Raw genomic sequence first — 24,702 nt, forward strand, 5'->3', positions numbered from 1 at the left:
GGGAGCGTTTTTGGGGCTGACTTGGGGAACTTGCACTACTGGATGCCACCGACCCATCAGTTTAGGTGAGGGAACGTGATCTGCAAGTGCTTGCTTATCTGTTACAATGCAAAAGCGGCCAGGCTAGGTAAAGCCTCCTTTATCAGTGGTGCAAAGCTCCCTTGGTGCTGAGGCTTTTTAGGGAGCCTGTTGTATCCAGCTGGCTTTGCTGGAGGTGTGCATGGAAAAACGTTCCCTGTGCAGCAGGTCCTCTGTGTTGAGAGCTGCTGGGTTTGATCTGGTGATGAACCCAAGCCCCCAGCTTGTGCTTCTGGCTTACCTGAGCCCCTCTCCACCCTTCCCCGGGGAGCTCATCTGAGCTGCTTCAGCTGAGGGCTTTTCCCTAGGATTGCTTTGGAGGTCCTGGTGCTCTGGGCAGCAGGAGCTGGCAGTGACACTGAGGCTGTAGGGTTGTTGCTGAAGAAAAGTATTAAGTCCTGTGCCTCCCTCTCACCCATCCCTCTCCCCCCAAGCTATAAGGAGGTGGGGTTGCTGCTGATGCTCCCTATCCTCTGTCAGCTCCTCACCCCTCCGGTGGAAAAGCTTGTCCTGCCTTTCCTGGATCTGCTGGCAGGTGAGAACTCAGTAGGGCTGTGGAGGGCTGAAAGGGGAGGAATTGGGTCCTGCCAGCCTTGTGGCTCTTCTGAGTGGGATGTGCTGGTTTTAGTTGGGACAGTTAATTTTCTTCATGGTAGCCAGTATGAGGCTGAGTTTTGGATTTGTGCTGAGCAGGATATTGATTAAACTGGTGTTTTTAGTTGTTGCTGAGGAGTGTTTATACCAAATCAAGGACTCCTGCAGCTTCTGATACCACACCTGCATTCCCAGCTGCTCCTTCTACAAGAAGAGAGCAGACAAAGCCCCAAGCTGACCAAAGGGACACTTCATGCCATCAAATGTCATGCTCAGTATATAAGCTGGGGAAGCTGGCTGGGAGGGGAAATTTCTCCTTGGGAATTGGTTGAGCATTGGTCGGCCAGTGGTGAGCAGTTGTATCATTTTGGTTTTCCTTCCTTTTTTTCCTTTATTACATATTTTTAACATTAATTTCATTACGTATTAGTAGTATTAGTATAATTTTATTTCACTTACTTTCAGTTATTAAACTCTTCTTATCTCAACTCACAAATTCTCTTTATCTTTTTCCTCCAGTTCTCTCCCTAATCCTACTGGGGGAAAGGAGGGGGAGCTGAGTGAGCAGCTGTGTGGTACCTGGTTGCTTCCTGGGGCTAAACCATGACAGGGGATGCTTTTGCTTCAGCTCCTTGAGCACATGTTGTTCACCACAGGCTTAGTAAAAATGTCTATTTATGTCTATAAATTGGAATGAAGTTCCAGGAGCACAACCACCCCGTACTTGCCAGGATTTTAGGACAACGTTATCTCCCCTGCTTCACAGCTGTGTGCATTCTGTGTCCCTGATACCCCACAGCTGTGGGAACAGCTGTAAGAGAGGTGGCCTCTGACATGCAGGAGTTGCAGTGGAGGCGCTTGGAGCAGGGAAGGGAGATTATTTGGTGACTAGCTGTGGCCTGATGAAAGGGCAGCAGCAGCACAGAGGCTCCCTGTGGTGCAGTAGCCAGCATGCGGCAGTGTGACTCGGTGGCACCTCATTCTGTTTGGTCATGGCCAGGGGCCGTAGATGCTACGGCAGTAATAACCTTATCTGCAGCAGGGCTGAGAATCTGGAGAGGTCAGGAGGGATGTCATCTGCTTTACTGCAGAGCTGCTGCTTTTCCAGCCTGGCTCTGCTGTTTTCCCATCTCCCCGCAGAGCTGTGAGTGCAGAGTGATACCTGTGAAGTGTTGTGAGAAGGTGGACCCCCGGCTGGGATGTGAGTCAAGCAGACCAGGAAGTGGTGCACTACATGTTGGGGGTGGCCTGTGGATGAGCCTTAGGAGAAAATGGACCAGTTTGGGTTTTCTGATTGAGTGAAGTGTTGTAGTCCCTGGGAGAGAACTGGTTCAAGAGGGAGAGACTAGAATGGGTGATGGGGGGGAAAAAGGTGCTGAAGAGGGATGGGCCGATGAAATTATGGACTGCAGTTGTTGGGAAAGCTCCTGGAGCGGTGGGTGCAGAGCCATGGACCAAAGCTGACAAAGGGAGGGGTGTGGGAGTGTGCATGTTTGACCCTTTGGATTGCCCAAGTGGGAACTGGCATAAGGAGGGAGGAAGGACAGGACTGGGAGACTGGGGTGGACTGAAGCAGGGAAGGGGGCTCCATACAGCCTCTGAAGTGCCCACCCAGTGCTCATGCCCCATCTGCAATTTTGGGTTGCCTCCTGCCTGGCAGCTCGACTTGGGGGAAGCCCTCCTGTTCCCCTCCTCCCTGGCTGGTGGCTGTCTCTGCTGAGCAGCAAGTGACATCTAGTGTCAGCTCAGCCAGTGTCAGCCAGCAGAAACTGTGGCTTGGGCTGGCTCTGGCTCTTCCTCCCATCCCAGGTTCCCTGACAGCAATTTTCGGTGCATGCAATGGGTGAGTCTGCAGTGCCTGCTCTGAGGGAGGGGGCAAACTCCTTGCCCCTTCTTCTGTTGGGCTTTGAGAGCTTGCAGCCAGGTCCCTCCGCGCCCCCATGCATGCTGCTCTGTCACAGATCCCTTCCTGCAGAGATGACCAACGTCTCCCCTTCCAGGCTCTCTTTTTCCTGGGATCTTGTAGCGGGGTGGTAAAACAAAAGGGATGGAGCTGCTGGTGGGAGAGATGGTGCAAGGGTGAGGCCAGGCACGCAGCTAGGATGTGGGGTTAGGAAGTGACTTTGCCTCCTGCCCTGATGGATGGAGTCGCTCCTTAGTTTAACCTAGACAAGTGTCTCTGGAGGCAGTGTGCCACGCGTGCTGCCCACAGGAGGTCACTGAAGAGCAAACTGAGCCGGTGCCCCTGTCCCAGGTCTGCCTGTGGGGAGCCAGGCTTCCTCCTTTGTCACTGGGAGTGTATGTGAGAGCAGTGGCCTTTCCTCTACCCTGTTCCCCTCATCCTGCCCTTTGGGGAAGAGCTGGAGGCCAGGCCCCTGGGAGCCTGGAGCATGCATTGTCTTCATCTTCAGTGATTTCTTTCTTTTTGCCATCCCTCAGGATGATCCCGCGGCACCAGCTGGTGCAGTCTGTGCTGCAGGAGCTGCAGGAAGCCACTGAATGCTTTGGTCTGGAGGGCCTCACCAGTGCCGCGCTGGAGGCGGAGAGGACCCTGTCATCCTTCTCCCTGCCTGGCTATTGTGGGAGGCAATTCCAAGAGGAGCTGGAGGTTGACCGGGTAGCCAGGAGCCTCTATCCCGAGGATGCCCCGAGTAACATGCTGCCTCTGGTTTGCAAAGGGGAGGGGAACCGCCTCTTTGAAGCCGCCAGCGTGCTGCTCTGGGGCAACCCCAGCCTCAGCCTGGAGCTGCAGGTGCGTACGGTGGTGGAGATGCTGCTGCACAAGCAATACTACCTGAACGGCATGATTGACTCCAAGGTGATGCTGCAGGCTGCCCGCTACTCCCTTTGCACTGAGGAGACCCCGGAGATGACCAGCCTCCCCATGGCTATCCTGGAGGCCATCTTTGATGCTGATATCAAAGCTACCTGTTTTCCTGGCACCTTTGCCAACATGTGGCATGTCTATGCTCTTGCCTCGGTACTGCAGTGTAACATCTACTCCATCTACCCTATGAGCAACTTGAAGATCCGTCCCTATTTCAACCGGCTCATCCGGCCCAGGAAGTGTGGCCCACGAACCTCCACGCTCCATATCATGTGGTCAGGGCAGCAGCTCTCCTGGCAGGTCTTCAAAGCACAGTACTTTGTGGCTGTGGTTGGCCTGGAGGAGGTCGAACCAACAATGCCTTCGCCGGAGCCTCCTGTCCAGCCCATGAAAACCCTTGAGCTGCTGAACAGTGACCCCCAGCTGACTTACTCCAACCTGCGTGACCGGTACAGCATTACCAAGAGCACCTTCTACCGCTGGAAGCGCCAGTCTCGTGAACACCGTCAGAAAGCAGCTGCCAGGTTTGCAGCTAAACACTTCCTCCAGTCCTGCTTTCAGGAGGGCAATGTGGTCCCCCTCCAGCACTTCCGACAGATGTTTCCAGAAATCTCCCGATCCACATACTACGCCTGGAAGCATGAGATGCAGAGCATGGTCAATGGTGATGCCTCTGCTCTGGCCGAGGCCCACGGGTTGCAGGAGCTTCACAGGGATGTCTTACAAAAGGCTGGTGTGGATGAGCCAGCAAATTCAGGGGGGGGCTTAAGATCCCCAAGTCCTTCCCTAGACCCCATCCAAGCAGGAATCTTTATGCAAGGAGCCAAATCCTACCTGGAGAAATGCATTTCCATGAACACTCTGGTGCCTTATAGGTGCTTCAAGCGCAGCTTCCCTGGCATCTCCAGATCCACTTACTACAACTGGCGAAGGAAAGCAATCAAGGAGAACCCCAATTTCAAGCCTCCCCAGTCTCCCTTGGATACCCAGAAACCTCTCGAGATAGGAAAGCCATTTCTGCAGCTGAAGCCAAGCAGCGTGCCTGTTAGGAAGAGGCTGAATGGAGATCGGCCCGCACCCAAGGGTCTCCTGCAGCTCAAGCCTTCTCTCTGCTGGAGAAAGCAGCTGCGGGATGTGGCCAAGAGGCAAGTCCAGCAGTGGCGGTTGCCGTTCTGCAAGTACCGCCTGCGCTATCCATCTCTCTCCCCCACAGCTTACTGGTTTTGGAAGGGCAGTGGCCAGGCCCTCAGACAGCATCACCTGCCCTGGACCAGCTCCAGCCAGCCATTGAACCAGGGGGCTTCCATGGCAACTCCGCAAGTGGAGCCAGGCCTCAAGCCCCAGTGCCACATGGAGATAGCCACCAAGCAGCTGAACAAGCCGGTGCCGGCGATGCCATACAATGCCACCATTTCTGGCTATGCCATGTCGGAGAGAGCCAACAGCCGGATGTTTGTGATGGATGTGATTGCCACTGCCCAGTTCAAGGCGCAGGCTAAGCTGTTCCTGCAGCAGCGCTTCGAGTCGAAGACCTTCCCCACCTACAAGGAGTTCAGCGCCCGCTTTCCGCTCACGGCACGTTCCACTTACTACATGTGGAAGCGTGCTCTGCACGATGGGCTGACGCTTGTGGATGCCTGAGCGCTGGCTGCCAGCTAGTTCGGCCTCAGCTCCATGGCTGTTGTGCCCTTTGGCTCTCTGGTGGGGCTCCTGAGCCTGGGCCCTGCTCTAACTTTTGTACTGGTTTTGTTCTGTTCCTAGTCTCTGGTTTTCTTTTCTGTGTGGGTCAGTCAGGTATGGGATGGTCTGCATGGTGCCTGTTCCCAGAGAGGGGAGGGAAGAGGCACTGAGCTGCCCCAAAAGGGAGGAACCAGGGGTTGTCCTCTCTGCTCAGGGGGTGAGTAATGGAGGGACCACCATGCCAGTGTCATGGGACGCTGCCAGGCCTTGAGACAGGGGATGTGAAGGTCTTTGTGTCTGGGGCACTTGCTTGAACGAGTAATGTGGATGTGCAGGGTGAGTGTGGAGGTGCCCAGCATCCCCTCAGCAGAGCAGCGCTGGCGCAGCTGTGGGCGAGGAGGGGCTTGGTGAGTGCTCAGCTTTGTGTCGAGCATCTTTGATCTGGGTTCTTCCCAGCTAAGGAGAATAAAAGCTTCACTTTGGGTCAAGCACTGCTGCCAGCTTGGCTTTCTGGCTTTCAGTACCTGCCTTTGGCTGCCTTGATCTTCCCCAGAGCGAGCAGAGGTGGGTAGAGACTTGTCCTCACTGTAGTCTGTCAGCTCCTAAGATAGGAGCTGGTGTTGTTTTCAGACTCCAGAGAATCTGTCCCTGACCTTTCTGGTCTTATAGGAATAACCTTTCATGTAACCCTTTATTCTCTCACAGCTGCCTTACTTTCCCAGGGTCTCTCTTCCCTGGGAGAATGTGGAGTCCGAACCATGTGTGCCTGGTGTCCCCAAGTCCCCTGTGCTGTGCCGCAAGCTGAGCATGACGTGGGTGTCTCCTTGCAGCAAGCCTAGTGCATATACCTCACTTGTAAGAAACCAAAGCAATAAAAACTCTTCCACTCATAGTCCTGCATGGTTTCTTACTCCTGACTGTGTGATTTCTGGGCTAGGCTTTCCTCTCCATGTCTGCTTCTGAAACTGGCTTGTGGGTGGGCAGAGCCTGTGTGTACCTCAGCCTGTGCTCCTGTGAAGGTCCTCCTCTGCCTCCTGGGACCTGGTGGGGACCATCTGCTCTGTGGTGCTCTGCAGGCACAGCAGAGGCTCTGCCCTCCCTGGCGAGAGGCCAGGACTTGCCTCCCAGATCGGATGTGAGGCTAGGGTGATGCAGTGGGCAGAGCTCTGCGTGGTGGCCATGCCTGTGATGCTCCTGCCCTGAAGCAGTCATCCTGTACTGGGAGCCTGAAACCAGCTCTTTGCACCTCTGCCCTGCCAGTGTCTCAGGGTGCAGGGCTGTGGGGGTCCCTGCCTGCCCAGGCTCTGCTGGGGGTCTCCAAAATTGTCCCTCCTTAGTGAGTGAGCTCCCTGTGGTGCCTGCCAGCATGGTTGTGCAGGACTGAGCCGGGGGGTGTCTGGGGCTGGCTCTTACTGCTGGGGAGGGTGGTGATAACTGCAGTCCCTGATCTTATTTATCTCCCACAAAGCTGCTAGGACTTGGCACCCTACAAATGTGAGGGGAGAACCTCTTGAGCCCTGTACCTGGGTCTAACACCAGGGCAGAGTCTTTCTTACTCTCAGTTTTTGCAGGGGAAAAAGGAACTTCAGTGACCTTGTTAGGAGCTGAGATGCAATAATGATCCCCTGAGTCTTGCTTGCAAATAACTTATTTTTTGTTCTTCAATATGCCTGGGACCTCTTGGTCCCTACTGCAGTCTGGTCCTGCTCCAGATGCAGGCTGGCTTCTTTGACCACCAACCTCATAGGCAGAGGGGAAGCTGTACTGGAAAGCCCTGCTGAGCTTTCCTGGGCATCCCTGCTCAAGAAAGGGGGTCTCAGGTTGGTGGGACATCTCTTCAGATACCACTTACCTCCGTGTCCTTGGTGCCAGTGGGTTCTTGCCAGCAGCCATCACCCCCAGCATATCCTGTGCAGTCCCAGAGGAGGGAATCGGGGGTGCACCAGGGAGGGAGGCGTGCCGGGAGCTGCCGAGCAGTGCTGTGCACTGCTCCAGAGAGCCCTGGGCACTCGGCCTCTGTGTGTCAGGAAGTAATTGGAGTAATTAGCTGCCAGCGACTTCTCACCAGCAAACTCCTCCAAGGGAGTAAGCTGGTAATTACTGCAGAATGATTACCCGTGTTGCTGAACTGCTGGAGGCTGGAGATAGATGCTTGCAGCAGCGGTGGCTGTGGAAGTGGATGTGACACCCCTGAAGCATGCCCTTTTCTCAGCTGAGCTGAGGGAAGGAGCAGGGAGGGTGGGTTTTCTGACTGTGGGTGCTAACGCAGACCCTATTTGTATGGTCCTGAAGCTGGGGCAGACGATGCCCGGCAGCAGGGCAGTGGCCGGGGTGTTCGTTGGCATGGCACAGCGTGGCAAGCTGTTGCTGGGGCAGGGGGGCATCAGGAGAGCCTGGGGGAGCCTCTGTGGTGGGAGGTACCCAGTGCTCTGCAGGGCAGAGGGATGGCTTCTCCTGCTTCCTCTCATCCTTCTGAGGGGTTTTATGTTTCCCCCCTCCCTGTGCCTTGATGGCAGCAGGGTCATGGTGGGTCTCTGCTGTTGGCACCACCCAAATGGTGGTTGCTTGTTAGTTACTGATGTAGTTTGTGCCTGAGCAGAGTTTAAATGGTAGGGGGGAACTGTAGCACTCTATTTGTAGCTGTCATGCTGCTCTCACATTGAGCTGGTGGCAGGAGATGAGTTTTAGCACTGACCCCAGCAAAGAAGGATATTAAAAGGTAAGAGAAATGCAGAGGCTGAGGTGCTGCAAAGCCCATGGGGAGCAGCCCCCCACCCACCTACAATTTAGGGCTCTGCTCCATCACTCATTCTCCTCCATTTGTGTCCGTGGAGGGGGGCTGTAGTTGCAGGAGGTGGGTGACGCAGCGCAGTGGAGCCTGCCTGGATGATGTGCTGTGGGAACAGTCGGTTATGCCCAAGCAAAGCCTTGGAGCACTTTATGTGTTGGCTCAAGCACCGCTTTGCCTCCCTGTTGTGCAGAGCAGCTAGTTTGTTGGTGCAAAGAGCAATAGTGTCGGTCTTAAAAGCATCTCAAGGTAGTGAAAGGGATGGGGTTTGTATGACAGCTCCCGTGCTTTGCTGGGATCATCAGAGCGGAGGTGTAGCAGCAGCGGGAGGACAAAAAAGTCAGTGCCACTATTCAAAACTGCTCCTGAGCTGACAAGCACAAAAGCAATTCATTATCAAGAATATCTGTGTAGGGAGGGAGTGAAAGAAGGTGAGGAGAAAAAGGAAAAAAGGGATCTTTTGAATCAGTGCTCTGTGTAATTCCCTCCACAGGTCTAGGCTACAAGCAACTAGCGCTGCCCAGCCAACCCAGCAGCTGAGAGAGAGTCCTTTTCCCTCTGTGCCCCCGGGGTGTTTGTGGGGAACCATCTGCCTCTGTCCCAGCAGGTTACAGCAGCCACAGCCAGGTCCCTGTTCCCCTATCGCCCTCTTTGCCTCCTTCCCATTAAAACCCATCTCGCACTGTGGTTGAAAACGTCTCCCAGCATCCAGCTCTGCCATTGTCCTTCATGAATATTTTTGCTGAACCAATTTGCCCTGTAGATCTTGACTTCAGATCCACCTTTTTACCTCTGCAGTGATGGCTTAGGCCTGTCCGCGGTCCCTGCCAACTGAGGAGCTCCCTGACTGCAGCAGCAAACTCATCGCGTCTCCTTGCATTTCATCCTGCCTCTATCCTTCCTGCCTTCAAGGTTTCGTTACTCCTCTTCTGATTTTCCAAGCCCTCCTGATTTTGTCTCATTAGCAAATGGCACCAAGGCACCCCTCCTTCCTATGTTGAATTGCTAGTGAAAACATGGATGATTCATCCTCATATGGATCCTCAAGGATTTTGCCCTCCAGCCCAACCGATCTTCTTCTAAAATATTAATAATCCGTTAATACCTATCTTGGCTTTCTTGAACCAGCCCCCCACCTGACAACTGTCAGTGTGGCTCCATCCCAGCTGTTCGGCCAAGGTCCAGATGCAGCATTCCCTGCTTTTATTCTTCTGGAAAACAAGTGAACCGATGTGTAATGGTAATTTAGCACAGTCAAAATCTGGGAAACGCTGGAGTTTTGGAGAAAATACTCAGATACAAAAGCACTTCAAGAAGGAAAACTTCCATCTTCCTAGCCCAATACTGTCAAGATTTTACTGCCTGCACCTGACACTGATGTATTACTTTCAGGATGGCACTTTGGCAGATATCACATTTATTTGCATTTCGTTCCTCCTTCCCTGGTTTCTTCCTTTGTCCCTTTCTCAATTCCTCCTCTATCATCACTTCAGTAACCGCAGCTCTGGGGAGGTAGGGAGTAGGGGAGCTGCGGTGGGATGGACACATCCCACCTAACTCCAGATGTTTGAGAATGAAGTTGTGTCTTCCGAGCGCTTCTGCAGCCACATGAGCCTGGTCAGGGGCAGGCAGGGAGCTTGGGCTGGCTCTGGGTCCCCTGCCCAAGGGGTTGTCCCTCAGCTCTCGCAGGGCTGAGAATCCCCAAAGGTAGGGTGACCTTCTTGTTTCCACCCTGCTATGGTTTGTGAGGGGTTTAGCCCCTGATAACCTGTCTTCACTTGCCTGCAATGATACAGATGACTTTGGGCGCTGTGCTCTGGGCAGGGGTATAGTTAAAGCCACAGATTTTGGCCATTTGGTGGCCTGTAGAGCACTGTAACACTTGTCCACCCGTCCATGAAGACACAAAGGTGTTGCAGAAGCCCTTTCCTAGAGTACAGGGCTGTCCCGCTGTGGCCGACAATGGCATGCAGGAAAGTGCAGGGGAAGTGAAGCACCCCTTTACCTGTGAACCTCAGAGCCACCAGCCCAACTTCACAGCTTCTCCAGGTGAGGTTGGGAGTTTGGTCGCCAGAGCTGATGTGATGCATGCCACTTTCAGCAAGACACTGGGCTTGGTCCTGCCTGACGTGGTCTTGTAAGCAACAAGATTGATTTAAAAATTAAGCCAGCAAACACTGAATGGATTAAAATCCAGTTAAGCACCATGTCTCCAAAAGTAAAGAGAGAGTCTGTGCGGAGGTAGAGAATTTCTCCTGGGAAGCCTCCGAAAGACTCCCCAGGAAGGCAGCGAGCTGAGCCAGAAACGCTCCTGAACAGAAATGGGGGATTGCATTGTCCATGTCCAGCACTAGAGCAGTTGCAGGACACCACAGCATTTTTGGAAGTGTGTAATCTGGAAAAGGTCAGATGAACCAGGGAGCTTTAGAGAGGAGCAGCGGTGGGGAAGACATACAGGGAGAGAGCCCAGCAGCTCAGCCTCTTCAAAGCAGCGGAGATGACCCCATGGGGAAGGGAAGCTGGGCAGACCTTGGTGGCACCAGGGCCAAGGGTTGGCAGCCTTGTCCCCTGCGAGGTGTCCCTACCTGGAGCTCCGTCCCCTCTCGGCACCCCTTGTCCTCCTGCACTGCGGGGACAGCTTGGCCTCACCACTGTGTCCCTGCGCGTGTGGCTACCGGAGGCTGTGGAAGGCAGAGCTGGTGTCTGCGGGAGAGGAGAGGTAATGAGCCTCCTGATTTCACAGCAGCTGATGCCTTAGTGATGGTTCTTAATTGGCCTCTCTCTGCAAAATCCTCTCCTGCCAGCCCCAGGAGAGATGGCATTGCCACAGGCTGTGCCTCCCCACGCTCTCTCTGCTGCAGGCGGTTTTGGGGGAGCAAAGGGGAAAGGATAAGCTGGGTGAAGAGATGCACTGCTAAATGAGTATTTAATACTTTTTTTTTTGACAGAAATAGAAAATTTGCCCTGTCTCAAATAATTATCTCTTTCCTTACTGGATTGCTGTGAAGGGAAAACACTGACTGTGCCATTACATGAGGTGAAGGACTTTGCTTTTATTTCCCTGTCTCATTTCTCGCCAGCCTCAAAAGGACAGATGGGAGGGGGAATCGAGGCATTTCTGCCCCACCAGCACTGTTTGCAGTCCCACCCCACCGATGGGCACTGCTGGGAGCGCAGGTGGTGGCTTTGCTCTGCAAGGGGCTGCGCCCTCCCGGGTGGATGAAGGCGTTGGAAGCACTGCAGGAAGGACACTCCGTGTCCTGCCCCCGTGGATTCCACATTGCCCGCCTGAGGGGTGATCCCAAGGAGAGGTGGGTTGGCTGGGAGAATGCGGGCAGACCAATGCCCCAGTGGATCCCTTCAGCTGGTGACAGGGTCCCACAGCAGTCTTCTGTCCCCCACAAGCCACACCACCTTCTTTTCCCTTCTCCTCCATCCTTTTGCCTCACCCCTGCGGGAAACAGAGCAAAATCCATCACAGCCCCATCCCTGCATCCCTCGTCACTGCTTCCCAGCCCTGGTCTGCAGCCAGCGGCCCCATTTCAGCATGCTGCAGTCCTTGCCGAGGGGCGAACAGAGCTGGGGGAAGCAGGCAGTGGCTCAGATCCTTCGGTTGTTCAGATCTGCGGCCAAGGCACCGGTGCTTTATTCTTCGTCAGCTTTCTCCCTGGCTGTGTCCCAGGAGGAGGTAGGATTCAAAGGCCAACCCTGCCGTTGTCATGGGCTCCGTCTGCCCCATCCTTCGTTGCTTCTGCAGAGAAATGCCTGCCGGGAAGTGCTCACCTTGACATTGCAGAGAATACGAAAGGAGCCCAAGCTGGAAGACAACACAATTTTCACTGCTGGGAAAAGAAACCAAGAGTCCATCCCACCTCAGACAGTGCTGCTCTAAGCTCCTGGATGAGCAAGGAGCATCTCCAGGGAAGGGAATGGATGGGGCATTCAGCTGGCCTTGGGGAGCTGGGAGTGAGGCTGGCTCCACACCCAGGGTCTTGTCATCCCACTGGGAGAGCATCTGGGACACCTGGTGACAGCATTTCTTCCAGCCCAAAAGCCACCCAATGCGTGAGACAAGAAGGTGCACAAGAGAGGTGTGTGGGCATGGGTGTGGGGAGAGGAGCCAGGTGATGGCCTTTCTGGTGACTTTCCACCTCTGTCTCTTGGTGTTGCTGGCTCAAGGAGGGTGCTGGGGGTGCCAGACAGCGCCTGCATTCGCAGGGACAGGCACCTGCAGCTGGCTGGCAGGGAATGCAGTTGCAAATAGATGGCCTAATTATGGATAATTAATTACTCATTAATTGAGAAGGGGGTTTTGGGAACCTTCAGCACCTCTTGTGATTATTAAGAAAGCTCTGGGGTGCAGGGGAAGACAGCAGGTTGCAGTGCACACCCTTGTAGGGCTTCACTATTTAGCACCACCCCTCTTCTCCCAGCTCAGAGAACCCCAAATCCTCCCTCACCAGCCACCAGGAATCCCGCACGACCACAGCCCCTCTACATGGACTTCTCTTGTCTCTGCACTCCCCACCCTTTGCACCCCTCACAGCTGTGCCCTGCCAGGACCCCTGTGGTCCCTTCTCTTGTTTGGGTCAGACGTGTTGCCAAGCCAGAATCTGGGGATATTGCTCCTTCGCCCCACATTTCTGAGGTTTCCTGTGGGATCAGGACTGTTACGGAGCTCTGCCGTGGGGCTGGGGTCCTGGGTGGGAGAAGGACCCCTCTGCTGGGAGAACAGGAGGGAGGGGCCGAAAAGTCACCCCTTCCACACCCACTGGTGGGGTTTAGTTTAACATACCTTTTCTTTTTTTTTTTAAGTTCAATCAAATGTCAGGAGCTCGCATCTTCCCCGACTGCTGCGCCTTGTTGCCTTGTGCTTCCGTCCCTCTGCTCCAGCGGCTGCAACAGACGCTGGTCTGGAATAAGTTATTCCGCAGCAGTCTCCGTGCTGGTCCTCGAATTTCAATTTCCACATGTTTCCCTTCAGGCTGTTTCCAACTAATTTCCCCATTTGCATAATGCCCCCCTTAGGGATGCTCTGGCACAGCCCCTTACACCCCACCCCCCCACACACTTTGACGAGACCATCAGAGATTCAGGCTATTAGCAGAAAACACTTTAATTCTGTTGGCCCTTTAGCCCAGTTCTTCCCCGTGTGTCTCCAATTAAAAAAAGACACAGAGGCGTGTTGGGGTGTGGGGGGACAGGGTGCCCACAGGGAGTGGGCTGGGGGCTGCTGGCCCCCCTCCTGGGACAGCCCTTGGAGGAAACCAGCTGGCAAAACTACAAATTCACAGCAAACGCAGTTTCTCATTGCTGATTCTGGACCAGCAGTCCCGATGGATTTGTCTGGACCAGAACCAGCAGGGGGGCCCCCCACCCCTGCCCCCCAACAGCTGGCCACCCCCCTTCTGGGGGTGCTTGAGGGGGAGAGGCAGGGAGGGCTTTAGCTGGGATGGCACCAAGCTGGGGGGGTGGTCACCCCTGCCGCAGGGGTGCCCATGGACCCTTCTCCTGGAATAGCACTCCTGCCGCGCATAGTTATTTGGAGGGACGGGTGCCCAGGAAGGCTGAGCACCCCTCGGCAGCTGGGTGAGGGTGCCCCTCACCTCACCTCTCTAAGCCACCTCATCTCTTCTGCACACCCCAGTCCTTCCCTGCAAATTCCGTCTGTCTGTCCACCATGGGAAGCAAGACCTGCTCATTCCCTCCTGCTGTTCGTGTTCTTCTACCCCTCTTCCAGCACATTTTATTTTACGCTTCTACTACACACAGAGCAGCCTGGACATACACGATGCTCCAGACTCTCTCTCTCCTCCTAATTCTTGTCCATCCAGACATGGCAAAAAGCCTGCATCGCCATCCCGTTCCCAGCGCTAGCTGCTCGCTGTGATGATCTATATCGCAGTATATCTCCCTCCGAGGTGCCCAGACACCGGCTGGATTACAACTTCCTTCGGGAACTGCATAAACATCTTCAGCTTTAAGTGAGCTCAGCGCTCCTGCCAAGCTCACCTCTTCGCTAGCCAGCTCCATGTCCTTATAAACTGTCTTTTTTCCTGCTTTTTTTTATTTATGAGCTCTTCCGTGTTATAAAATGTAATGGGAACTTTCAGTCCGGCTTCTGAACAGGTCTCTGATGTGCTTCTCTCTTTTTTTATGGCTCAAGTACAACAGCAATCGCAGACATTAACATGCTTCTTTAGGATGAAATGTACATTTGAATGGCACCCAGCTGGAGGAACATGCTGCACTGCGACCGGGGTGATGGGTGCCTAGAGTCTGCCTCCAGCCCCTGTGTACGGGGGAAGGAGCAGGGGAGCCGTGGCCAGGGCCAGGGAGGGTCAAGGTGGATGCTGGGGCAGGAGGGGTGAGGCAGGGCCTTTTAACACCAGCCTTTTGGGGCAGTCATTGCCATCACACCCACCTCTGAAGCACTTGATGTGTCACTGACAATATACGGGTTAGCAAAAATAAGGTGTAAGCAGGGATGTGTGGGATTTCCTCGTCAGCAGAGCCTTTGGATGGATGGAGACACCCCTCTCTGAGGTGTGGGAGGAAGTGTGTTGGGGTCAGGCCTTTGTTTCAGGCTCCCTCCAAGTCTTCCCCCTCTCTGGATCTCATCCCCATGCAAACAGCACTCCCAGCACTCAGAGTGTCACGCTGGCCTTTTCTTTCCATCCCTCTCTGTGTGCGAGGCCCTTATCTAGTGCCAAGAGTGGAGTCCTTCAGGCCCCACCCCTCCCAGGGCATGTCTTGGGTAGAAATTGCCATTACCGGCCTTTTCCAGGCCCAGCAGTGTGAGGTGCCAACCTTTTGGGGGTTCCAACTTGCAGTTACGACAGTCATTACTGACACAGAGAAAACCTCACCATCTTTGCCAGCTTGCTCCAATGACGGGCGTGATGGTGTGCAACCACCAGCCTGCCTTCCTCCTTGTTTCTTGTCTGGGACAGCCCAGCAACTGGGATGTCCCCCGAAACAGGGGTCTGTCTGCAGAGGGATGCGGAGAGCACACCCTCCGGCCATCTCCATGCTGTGTCCTCCTACTTTGCTGCAGCTGAGGGGCCAGGTACCGCCCCGTGGCACTGGAAAGAGCATGTTGTCCCCAATACGGAAGTCTGGAGATCCCACCAGGACCCTGGCTTCCCGGAAGAAAGACCGGTCATTCCCCAGCACCGTACCCCCTCTCCTTCCTGTGTGCTCCCTTTACGGGCCAAGCCTGGGCACCAGCAGTGGACCTCCCGGCCGCGGGGCTGGGAGGGTGACCCGCGGCCCCAGAGCAGGGGTGGTGGCACCAGCCCAGCAGCAGCATGCAGTGTCTCTCCCGCAGGTCTTCCACCAGGAAAATGCGCTCCTCTTGGTCCCAGCAGCCAGGCTGGTGCCCAATTCCCTGCTGCTGGGTGGCGGCACCCCGCAGCCTCGGGGAGAACAGGGGTCTACTGTTTGTCTGAAAGGGGGAAGAGCCTGCTCAGGGCATCTGCACCGGGGTCCTGCCATGCAAGCAGCCGGGCACTGGCACCCTGTGCTCCGTGGGAGAGCTCGATCCCAGGAGGGCCGGCAGCCAGGGACGGTGCTGACACACGGGTGGCAGCTACACGTGGCCCCCTTTGGAGAGGTAAGCAATCAGCGCTACCACCACCCCGACGTACACTCCTGTGCCGATGGTTATGGAGAGCGCGGCGAGGAAGAGAGCTCGGCGGGAAGCTGAACTGGCCAGATGGAAATCTCCTTTGGAGACAGCCTTGCTGGTCTGGAAGAAGAAGAAATGGTCATTGCTCACAGCTGTACCGACCTTTTAGCCTGCGTGCAGCCATTTCGCTATGGAGTCAGCCCCCTCCCCTGGCCACTGTATCCCGTGAAGGCTGGGGTCAGACAGCAAGGCTGTCAGTGCCACTTACACACATTTCCCTGTGGATTTTGCCTCCAAGGGAAACGTGGGCTTTGGCTGTTTGATAGCCCCAGCAATTGGGGTGCTCAGCCGGAGCTGTGAGAGCGTAGCTGGACCCTCGTCCAGGCAAATGGTCGGTGTGCAGGGGCGATGGCAGCATGGTACCACCTAGACACAAATACACCCTCTACATATTTGTACTGAGTTCTGCCTCGCCTCAGGGAGCTGACTCCAGACAGCACAGCCCCTTGGTGTGCCTGTGCTGCTACCAGATTTTGCCTGCATGGAGTTTTCCCTTGCAGCCTATTTGCTATAGAAGGGCTGATGGAGCCACTGATGAGGGCAAATAAGGGTGTTGGCTCCTTGGGCTGGTGACTTCCAGCTTCCCTGAGTGCTCAGGGCCCATTCAGACCTACTCTTTGTATTACCTACTATTTGCTTTCGAGTTGCCATGTGGAGATCACGGCACCTACTGTGCACAGACACCAAAGAAAGAGATGCTCCTTGCCTTGGTGAGTGAATAAAAGTGGTAGTTATGGGAAATGGAGCTAAATTTAAATTGCACCAAGTACATCACCACGTGGAGAGTGCACCGTGATACCCTGCACCGTGGAAAAATGTGAAATTGGCCACTCTTGGGGGTCCTAATCAGTTAAGGCTTCCCCTGCCTCTCACCGCTTTGATGCCAGGTACTCATGTTACATACTTTCCCATTTCTGTTTCTATCATCTTGATTTAACTTCTTAACGCCTCTCCTCCATCTATTCTTGATACAGCAGCATCTATGCAAACGTAGAGCAAATCCCCCAGCTCTGCATGAATTATTCTGGGTCAACAGTGATGTATGTTAGCCCAGGCTCTGGGCTGAGCCCCTGAGAAGGCAGCAGCTCCTCCGAGCTGGCGCAGCCCAAGGGCCACCACCCTCTCCAACTTCTGCCAGCCGGTGTTGGCTCACGCAGCTCAGCCAACTCGTGTCAGAAACCAGCGCAACGGGGGAGCTGTGGTGTGACCTGGAGACTTGGCTCCCTGTTGAGCCCAGCCTCCAGAGCAGCCTGACCTCCGGGGCATGAGCTGCCTCGGACTGGGTTGTGGTGTAGGACCTCCGCACCACTGGAGAACAGGAGGGCAGGTGGGAAAATGCCATTTTCCTGGGCCTGGGTGGAGGGTGAGAACTTGGGTGAAGGGCCGAGGGGAGCCCCAGATCCCTAAATAAGACCTAAAGAAGAAGCCTGAGCTCCAGTAACCCACACAAGAGCTGGAGGGCTTGCAACCCCACAGCAGTTGTGGAGACACCCAGGAGCCAGAAGCATCCTTTGCCTCAGCCCTCAGGGGTCTGGGCATGGCACAGGGACAAGCCTTGGAGCCAGCAAGGTGCCCGGTCCCCTCCAAGGGCTGCTGTGGCTTGTGGGGAACTTGCTCCGGTGTTCAGTGCATCCAGGCATGCAAAGGGATTTCTTACCCCTTGGGAGAAGTAGAAGGCAGCGATCCCGAGGGGCCAGAAGCAGCACAGCATGGAGAAAAGGGCCAGGCCCAGGTGGTCCCGGGGGGGAAGCATCAGGAAATGATCCTCACTTTCACTGTCGCTGGAGGAGTCGCTCTGCAAAACCAGTTGGATTCAGCACGTGCCCACGTCATAGAATCATAGAATCATAGAATGGTTTGGGTTGGAAGGGACCTTAAAGACCATCTAGTTCCAACCCCCCTGCCATGGGCAGGGACACCTTCCACTAGACCAGGTTGCTCAGAGCCTCATCCAGCCTGGCCTTGAACACTTCCAGGGATGGGGCATCCACAGCTTCTCTGGGCAACCTGTTCCAGTGCCTCACCACCCACTCTGTGAGGGTGAGCACGTGCCCACCTCCCGGTGCCTCTCAGCCCCTCTCCTCCCAGCTTCTGCTCTCTCTTGGCCCCATCACATATTCTCGCACGTTTCCCACCTGCACGTTCAAGGAATGAGTTTCAAAAATATTTTAGCTTCCTCAGCCCGGTTTGATGAGAAAAAAAATGTAGCTCAGCAAATTCAGGAGCGGAGTGGATTCTCGGCTCCCTGCCAGAGCAAATGCTGAGCTCGCTTGCTGTGGGTCTGGGATTTCCCCGGGAGATAGATAGTCTTAAACTGAAATATCTTGAGCTTTGGCAGAACTGGCTGTTTGTCAGCTTAAACAAACTTAAACAAAGTGCCTTATCCCCATTAGGGACTAGGAGATCGATATCCTGCTAAACCAATTTAGCGAGTGAGGGAAAGCGGTTGAATTGGAGGCTCCATCACAGGGGCGACGTGTCCTGTCCTCTTAGCGAGCGCATTGCTCAGAGCGGCTGCGGTCAGCCCCCACCCCGGTTTTGGGCACCGCTCATCCAACCGCAGGCCAGCCTGGAAATGATGTGCCTTGGTGGGGAAGGCACGCAGACGCGGGGACACCCCTGCTTGCCCGCTCAAAGGGGTGAGGGCACCGGCACCGAAAGCAGCACAGAGCTGTGCTGGGGCCATCAGGCATCAGCTCCAGCAGACTCCAGGGACCCGCTCCCACCTCTCAAGGTCCTGGATGATGTTCCCAACCTCTGCACTTGAGCCGTGGTGGGGCACAGAGCGCAGCGTGAGGCTGCTTTGCCAGCTCTCATTATTCCTTTGCAAGATTCATCCTGTCTCCATACATTAGGCTTTCTCTTGGCTGCTGCCGTCAGGCGTGTGAGTTTTGCTGTTACGCAAGGAATGCCATTTCCCTTCGCTCGAGTGCCACAGCCACAGCAGGCTGCCCTTGTCAAAGGGTTCCCATCTCCCAGGGGTCCCGCGGAGACCACCCCACCTCACTTTCGCTCCCAGCAGGCATGCAGCCAGGCTGCACTCAGGGAAGCTGACCTCCTCCTGAGGTCTGCAGTGAGGAAAAGGGAGGAGAAATGATAAGGAGGAAGAAATATGGGATGCGCAGGGAGAGGCTGGTGAGGCAGGAAATGGTAGGGTCTGGGGGGGAAGAAGCTCTTGGGAAAGAAGGGAGAATAAATGACCAAGAATTCGCGCCGATGGCCAGAGTTACCAGAGAAGGAATTTGGTGTCATCCCACCTGGCAAAGCTCACCTCGTACTCCTGGAGCTCCTCTTCCTCCACCTCATAGGACACAGTTTGGATGCGGATGTCACTCTCTACCAGGCAGGACCCTTGCGCCTCATGTCCATTGGAGCCTTCAGATGAAGCCTCTTTGCTTTCTGTAAAAGTGGTCTCGCAGCTTTCTGTCGTGCTGTCCTTGGCCTTGAGAGCGGTCTCATCCTTCACGAGGATGAAATTGGGGCCGTACAAGGCTTCAACGGCCAGCTGCAGGGAACTGGCGTCCAGCAGCTGGTGAGTCCTGGCACCGCCAGTGTTCTGGAAGATGTAGGAATACAGTTTGCCTTGGCAGCGATGACTGGGGTAGTCCTGGCTGTGATGCTGGTGGTAAGAATAGCTGCTGCGAAGGTGCCCGTTGGCCTTGGCCAAGAGCGGGTTTTGGAGCTCACGCACGCTCTCCATGCTGCTGCCGACAGTGGGGGGGCGGGGGGGTGATCCTACAGGAGCAGAGAGAGTGGGAGGGAGGAGGCTGTTAATTCAGCAAGGCGAGGGAGCAGAAAGCCTCTCGCCCATGCAGAGCTGATGTCAAGACAAGGCTAGTGGGAACAGAAAGATTTGGCAACGCTGGAGAAAACAAGAGCCCTCCTCCCGTTTCCACGGCCTGAGTGCTATCTTGGCAAACTGAGCATCTCTTCATCTCTCCCCAGCTGGTAGTAAGATAAGGATGCAGCCCTGCAACAAGATGATCTGATTCAGGCTGGATTAAGATGAGGATTTGCTGTATCTATAATGCATCTTGAGATGGCCACGTGCAGGAAAGGACGTACTGCATCTTTTCTGCTAGTTCATAATGTGTGCTGTGACAAAGCCTAATAGACAGCACAGAAGCAGATAAGATGCTGACAGCCACTGGAAGGGCCTCCCTGTCTTCCCAAAGTGGAGGGTCGTATGGTGAATTACAGCCCTCCAGGCAGTACACATGCACCTAACTGGTTTTCAGGTACCCTGGAGGTTTTCTAGGGCTTTTTCAAGGCTGAGCTGGGGGCTGGGGCAAGAGTAGGTAGGCATCGAGGGAGGCCAGGAGGCTGCTGTGAGGACACGGAGGTGGCATTTAGGCTGGGATGGGGAGTGTAGGATGCTCAGCTGGCTGTGCAGAGCAATGGAGGGATGCAGAAGTTAAAGGGGAGACAGCACGGGGCTTGGTCTGCATTGATATTATGACAAACTCATCACATCAGACCTCTGTTTAAACCAGCTCCACCCCCGGGTACAGACAGCAGCCGCACAGCCCTGGCTCTGGGCCACCGGCTTCAGAAAATGCTAAATCCAAAAGGGATCCTCAGCTACAAATGTCAACATGGGTTTCTTCCTCGGCAAAATTCAGCACCCTCCCCCTTCCTCCATTTCACAGAGTGCTGGAACCTTGTGCTGCTGCTTTTTTGCATGAATTTCAATGATGAAATATTTCAACCCCTTTTCTTCGGAGAAGCGTTTGCTATTTCGGCTTCCCAACCCACCTTGGCACAAAGAAACCGTGTAGTGAAATATCAGCGTTCCCCAGGAGAGAGAAACAATTACTTTGCGCTCTTCAGTACCCAAGCCCCATGTTTTACAGCTGCTCTCTAGCACGTTCCCAGCTCCCAGACTGTGCCACCTTATTGCCTTGCGACCCCAAATGTTCCCGACCTCCTTAGAGACCTCCGTCACTGCCTCCTCTCCCGCATGCGCTGTAGCAGAGACACGCTTCCACCTGCTATAGGGTTCCCCGAGGTGCACTAGGCCTTCTGACAGAAAGCACATCAGCTCGGGTTTAAATCCATCCTCAAGAAGAAAATATAAATGAAGAAGTTGGAGTTGAAGACTCCAGAGAGTGAAAAGCCCAAGTGGTCCCGTCCCCTTGGCCAAACTCTGCCGTACCGCCCAGGTTTGAGTGCCGTACCTGGTTTTAAATGGTCCTGTCGATGGGCTTTGTTCTGGCAGCGGTCGGCACGTTTTGGAAAGCTGCTCGGGAAAATGGAGCCATTCAAAAGCATTCCCATGCCGCTAAAACTCTGCATGTTTTGGTGAATGCCCTCCACTTCTCCCTCCCCAAAACCATTCCCTGCTTTCTGCAGTCTCCCACCTTACTAATAAAGCCCGTAATGGCTCGTGCGGCAGATGGCCGTTAAGTATTTTCAAAATATTTAAGGGAGATGCATATTTGTAGCACAGACGGTTTTGTTTCCTGCACAGACCCAGAGAAGCACAAAGCATCATCCCAGTTTTCAGGCAAGGAAAGCGCAAGCCTCTTTGCTTACCTCAACATGCAAATTGCATTTCCAATAAAATATCTTGCTTTTTAATGAAACGGTAAGGGGAGACCAGTCACTGCGTGTCATTTGAGAGCAGCAGCCCAAGCGGGAGCAGAAGCCCAGCTCCAGCAAGAGAAAGTTGACAGTTTCGGTAGGGCATCCACGCCTCCTCTCAAGAAATGTTTCTGGCAGCGAGCTAGGGAAGGGAGGGATGGGATCTTGCTGGGAGGGAACTGGTTCCAAATGCGCTGCGGAATGCTGGACACCAGGCCCCGGGTGCTGCCTGCATGGAGGTTGCTGCTCTGCTTGCTTTGGGTCCTCGGCAGCGGACTAGAGGAGGGGAAGAGCTGTGTGGCAAAGCCTATGTCCACAGCAGCGAGTGCTCAGAAATGCTCAGAGGGGGGTGAGAGAAGAAGGGAAAGGAGCTGGGAGGAATTGGAAACCTAAAAGGCAGCTTGGGAGGTGGCAGGTATCACAGACCAGGGTGGGAAGAATGTGTCTATGCAGCTGGGCTGCTGATTGTGGGCATCCTGAAGGATGCTAAAGGGGCTGGCTGGTGGGAGACGGCTGGCTGACCTGAGCTGGGGGGAAGAAGCAGGGAGGGCTTGAAGCCAGCAGATATCCCAGGGTGAACACGCCTTAGAAGAGTAACAGTGTGGGTAGCAAAAGAAACAGCAGGAAAGTATTGCTGAAGCATGGGGAAGTCTCTGTGAATGTGGGCTGGGCAGGGCTGAAGGCTTTGTCCCAGGGCAGCAGGGAGAGCCCGAACCTCTCCGGTCCCTCAGACTGCCCTGGAGCTGTCCCAGAGCAGGGCCAGGACCTGGGAGGTTGCTGCACCGCACAAAGCATGAGCACGGCAGGGCTACAGATAGAAGACTTTAGTCCAAGCTAGTCTTGTACCCTGCAGGATTACAAACAATTTACCTGTACTAAAATCTCTTTTCCTTGCTGCCTTCCACTCTTGGGACCTGGGGATGGTGCTCTCCCTGGGAGCAGGATGGGGCAATAACAGGGCTGCAGGGACAAGGGGAAAAGTGCAGGAGGAGATCTCACTGCGCTTCTCATAAACAGGCAAAGGGACCACCGAGTGCAGCCCTGGCACCCAGTGCTGGCATTTGTTGGCAGCGGGGTTGAGACGCTGGGGGCCAGCATCACAGCATGCCTACGGCAGCGCGCTCAGAGCTGCTGGAAGGCAGCCAGGCTGAAACCTCCCTCCCTGATAGGTGATGTAAAGAGTCCTAGTGCTGGAGGGGTTAGAGAAGTTTCCCACACCACAGTCACCAAGATCACTGCATCCCACAGAGACCGCACCTCCGTGCTTGCTTGCGTGCGCTGAGGGGTCTGGGTTTGCAGGTGGAGACAAGGGCCATCAAACCACTAGAGATGGTATTAGAGAGGGCATGGCAGGGAGGGCGAGGGCCAGCCCTGCATGCATGCACGCAGGGAAAGACAGAGCCAAACCAGCCCTGCCATGGTCTCCACACCCCATGTGGATTATCTGGATCCTACAGTGAATTTAGTCACACAGGGATTTAATAAAGTAAGCCTGGCAATAAAGTAAGCCTGGAAATAAAGTAAGCCTGGTAATAACCAGGCTTGGGGGAAGAGGAATGAAGTCAGCAGATGAAAGCAAGGAAGCTGTAAAAGACTAAATTGGCGAAGAGTGGCCATTCTCCATCCTCATTACTAGCGTGACCAGATAGCATCCATATCCATCAGCCCCACGGGGCTAGTCTGGGCAGTACTGGCAGCAGGTAATGGCAGCGAGATGTTACAAGTGAACATGCACAGCACGAGCCCAGGGGAAGGGCACGCTGGGAGGCGGCACAGTCCAGTGCCCTAACCGGGCTGGATTGTTGCTGCAGCCCTGCTGCCGAGAGGAACGGCTGCCGGCTCGATAACGAGGGGCCTGCCCTGCTGCACGGCTGCTCCCGTGACCACCCAGCATGGCAGGGCCCCCCACGCTCCCCAGGCCGGTTGCAGCAGTCCCCAGCAGAGTGGGAATTGCACAATTGTGTTGTGTACTCTCAGCTTCTCAAGGCGAGTACTGGGAAAAAGGAGACAAACTAAGGCACAAAATAAAGTGGTAGTAAATTCAGCATTATGCTGCGCAGATCTCACCTCCACACCACATCCCCTGAGACAGTCCAGGTCCCCAGGGGACCATTCTGCGTGTGACTCTCCCCCGAGAGATGCCTAGGTCACTGGCTGCCCCCGCCGTCAGCAGCACAGCCCTCAGAGGGACCCTTGGCACAGATGCCGGCTATGATAAGCCCAGTTAATGATGAATTAAGTAGCTGTTCCAGGAATCAATCATCATTTAATTGCCCTGTCAAGCAAACACTCTGCCTTGCTTCCCGAGCTCATTAGCAGGTTGCGACTGCGTTGCATGTCCCCAGACTCCCGAGTGAGAAGGTCAGCCCATCCTGGCCAAAGACTTTCCCTTTCAGGACAGCACTCGGGGAGGCTGGTGTCCTCGGGCTGCGCTGCCGTGCCCTGGATGGTCCGAGGGCAGGGGAGAGTGAGAACGCCTGTTCCTCACCCAGCTGATTAGAAGCAGCATCATGGCCAGGTACAGCTGCCATAGCCCCTGGATAGACCTGGTCCTGCTCCTGATGAAGCAAGAAAGTGTAGGAGATGTGGCCATCACACTTCCCAGTGCCCAAACCCTCCTGGAAGCTCCCTGGTGCTTTGAGGCTTCTAGGCCATGTATGTCTGCCTGTGGGCATTCAAGTTTGAGATTCTGCCCAAGAGAAAACCATGAGGCAGGAGGGGAGGGCGGTGGGACATGACAGCCCATGTGGGGCTGGCAGAGGTGGTACCCAGAAGAGCAAAGGGGCACAATAGGGGCAACAGTGGGAAGGGAAATGGTGGGCAAGAGGCATGGGGCAAGGGACACTAAGTGATGTCTGAGCCAGGCAGATACCTGGACTCTGGCCGCCAGGATGGAGAAAGAGCTGGAAGAGAATAAGTTGGTGAGGACCGGGAGGAAAGGAAGAAAGTGACACAGAGCCCGTGGACGTGGGTTAGAGAGAGGATAGCTGAGGCAGTTGCGATGTAGAGCATCTAATTCACAACTTTGATGCAGCCGGTTTAATAGCGCTGGAAAGGAGTGAATAAAGCGCTTGTTCTGATGTCCTGACAGGTAGAGAGCCGGCTCCTGGCTCCGACAGAGATGAAATTGCTCTGAGAATTGGGATGAGATGGGCTGCTTTTCAAGGTTCGCAAGTCAAATTGGGCAATTTCCAGGTGGAAATCGAGTCTTTATTCTCCCTGATAAAAACGCTTCTCTGCAGCAGCGTTTCGACCCAGCTGTGCTCGGAGCTAAAGCGTTGCTCCTGATGGTAAGAAACAGCAAATCCATGCCCGGGGCTGGCAGGGAAGAGCCGGGCTGCTTTGGAGGAGCCATGCCAGGGGCTCTGCAGGGCTGCGGCACCCACCGCCCGCAGGACCCGGCACTGGGAGAGGTGGCCGCTAGATGTCCCAGGCACTCCACGCAGCCGCGCCGCCCCGGGC

The 24,702-nt window shown here is 54.9% G+C and overlaps 2 protein-coding genes across 2 annotated transcripts; one reads left to right on the top strand and one right to left on the bottom strand.

The window, feature by feature from the left end:
• The first annotated feature begins 18 nt into the window (after window positions 1-18).
• Window positions 19-5,140, top strand: VRTN (vertebrae development associated). Its single transcript, XM_010150148.1, has 2 exons — window positions 19-65; window positions 3,112-5,140. Exons 1-2 carry the CDS (start codon window positions 43-45, stop codon window positions 5,138-5,140), a joined length of 2,052 nt encoding a protein of 683 aa, XP_010148450.1. The 5' UTR covers window positions 19-42.
• A 10,418-nt stretch (window positions 5,141-15,558) lies between these two features.
• On the bottom strand, window positions 15,559-19,357 carry SYNDIG1L (synapse differentiation inducing 1-like). The gene is made up of 3 exons (XM_010150149.1): window positions 18,929-19,357; window positions 17,315-17,452; window positions 15,559-15,717 (listed from the first exon to the last, which is right to left on the bottom strand). Exons 1-3 carry the CDS (start codon window positions 19,355-19,357, stop codon window positions 15,559-15,561), a joined length of 726 nt encoding a protein of 241 aa, XP_010148451.1.
• Window positions 19,358-24,702: the final 5,345 nt, after the last annotated feature.

The sequence above is a fragment of the Eurypyga helias genome, unplaced genomic scaffold (genome assembly GCF_000690775.1).
Source record: "Eurypyga helias isolate BGI_N326 unplaced genomic scaffold, ASM69077v1 scaffold11724, whole genome shotgun sequence".
Lineage (NCBI taxonomy): Eukaryota > Metazoa > Chordata > Aves > Eurypygiformes > Eurypygidae > Eurypyga > Eurypyga helias.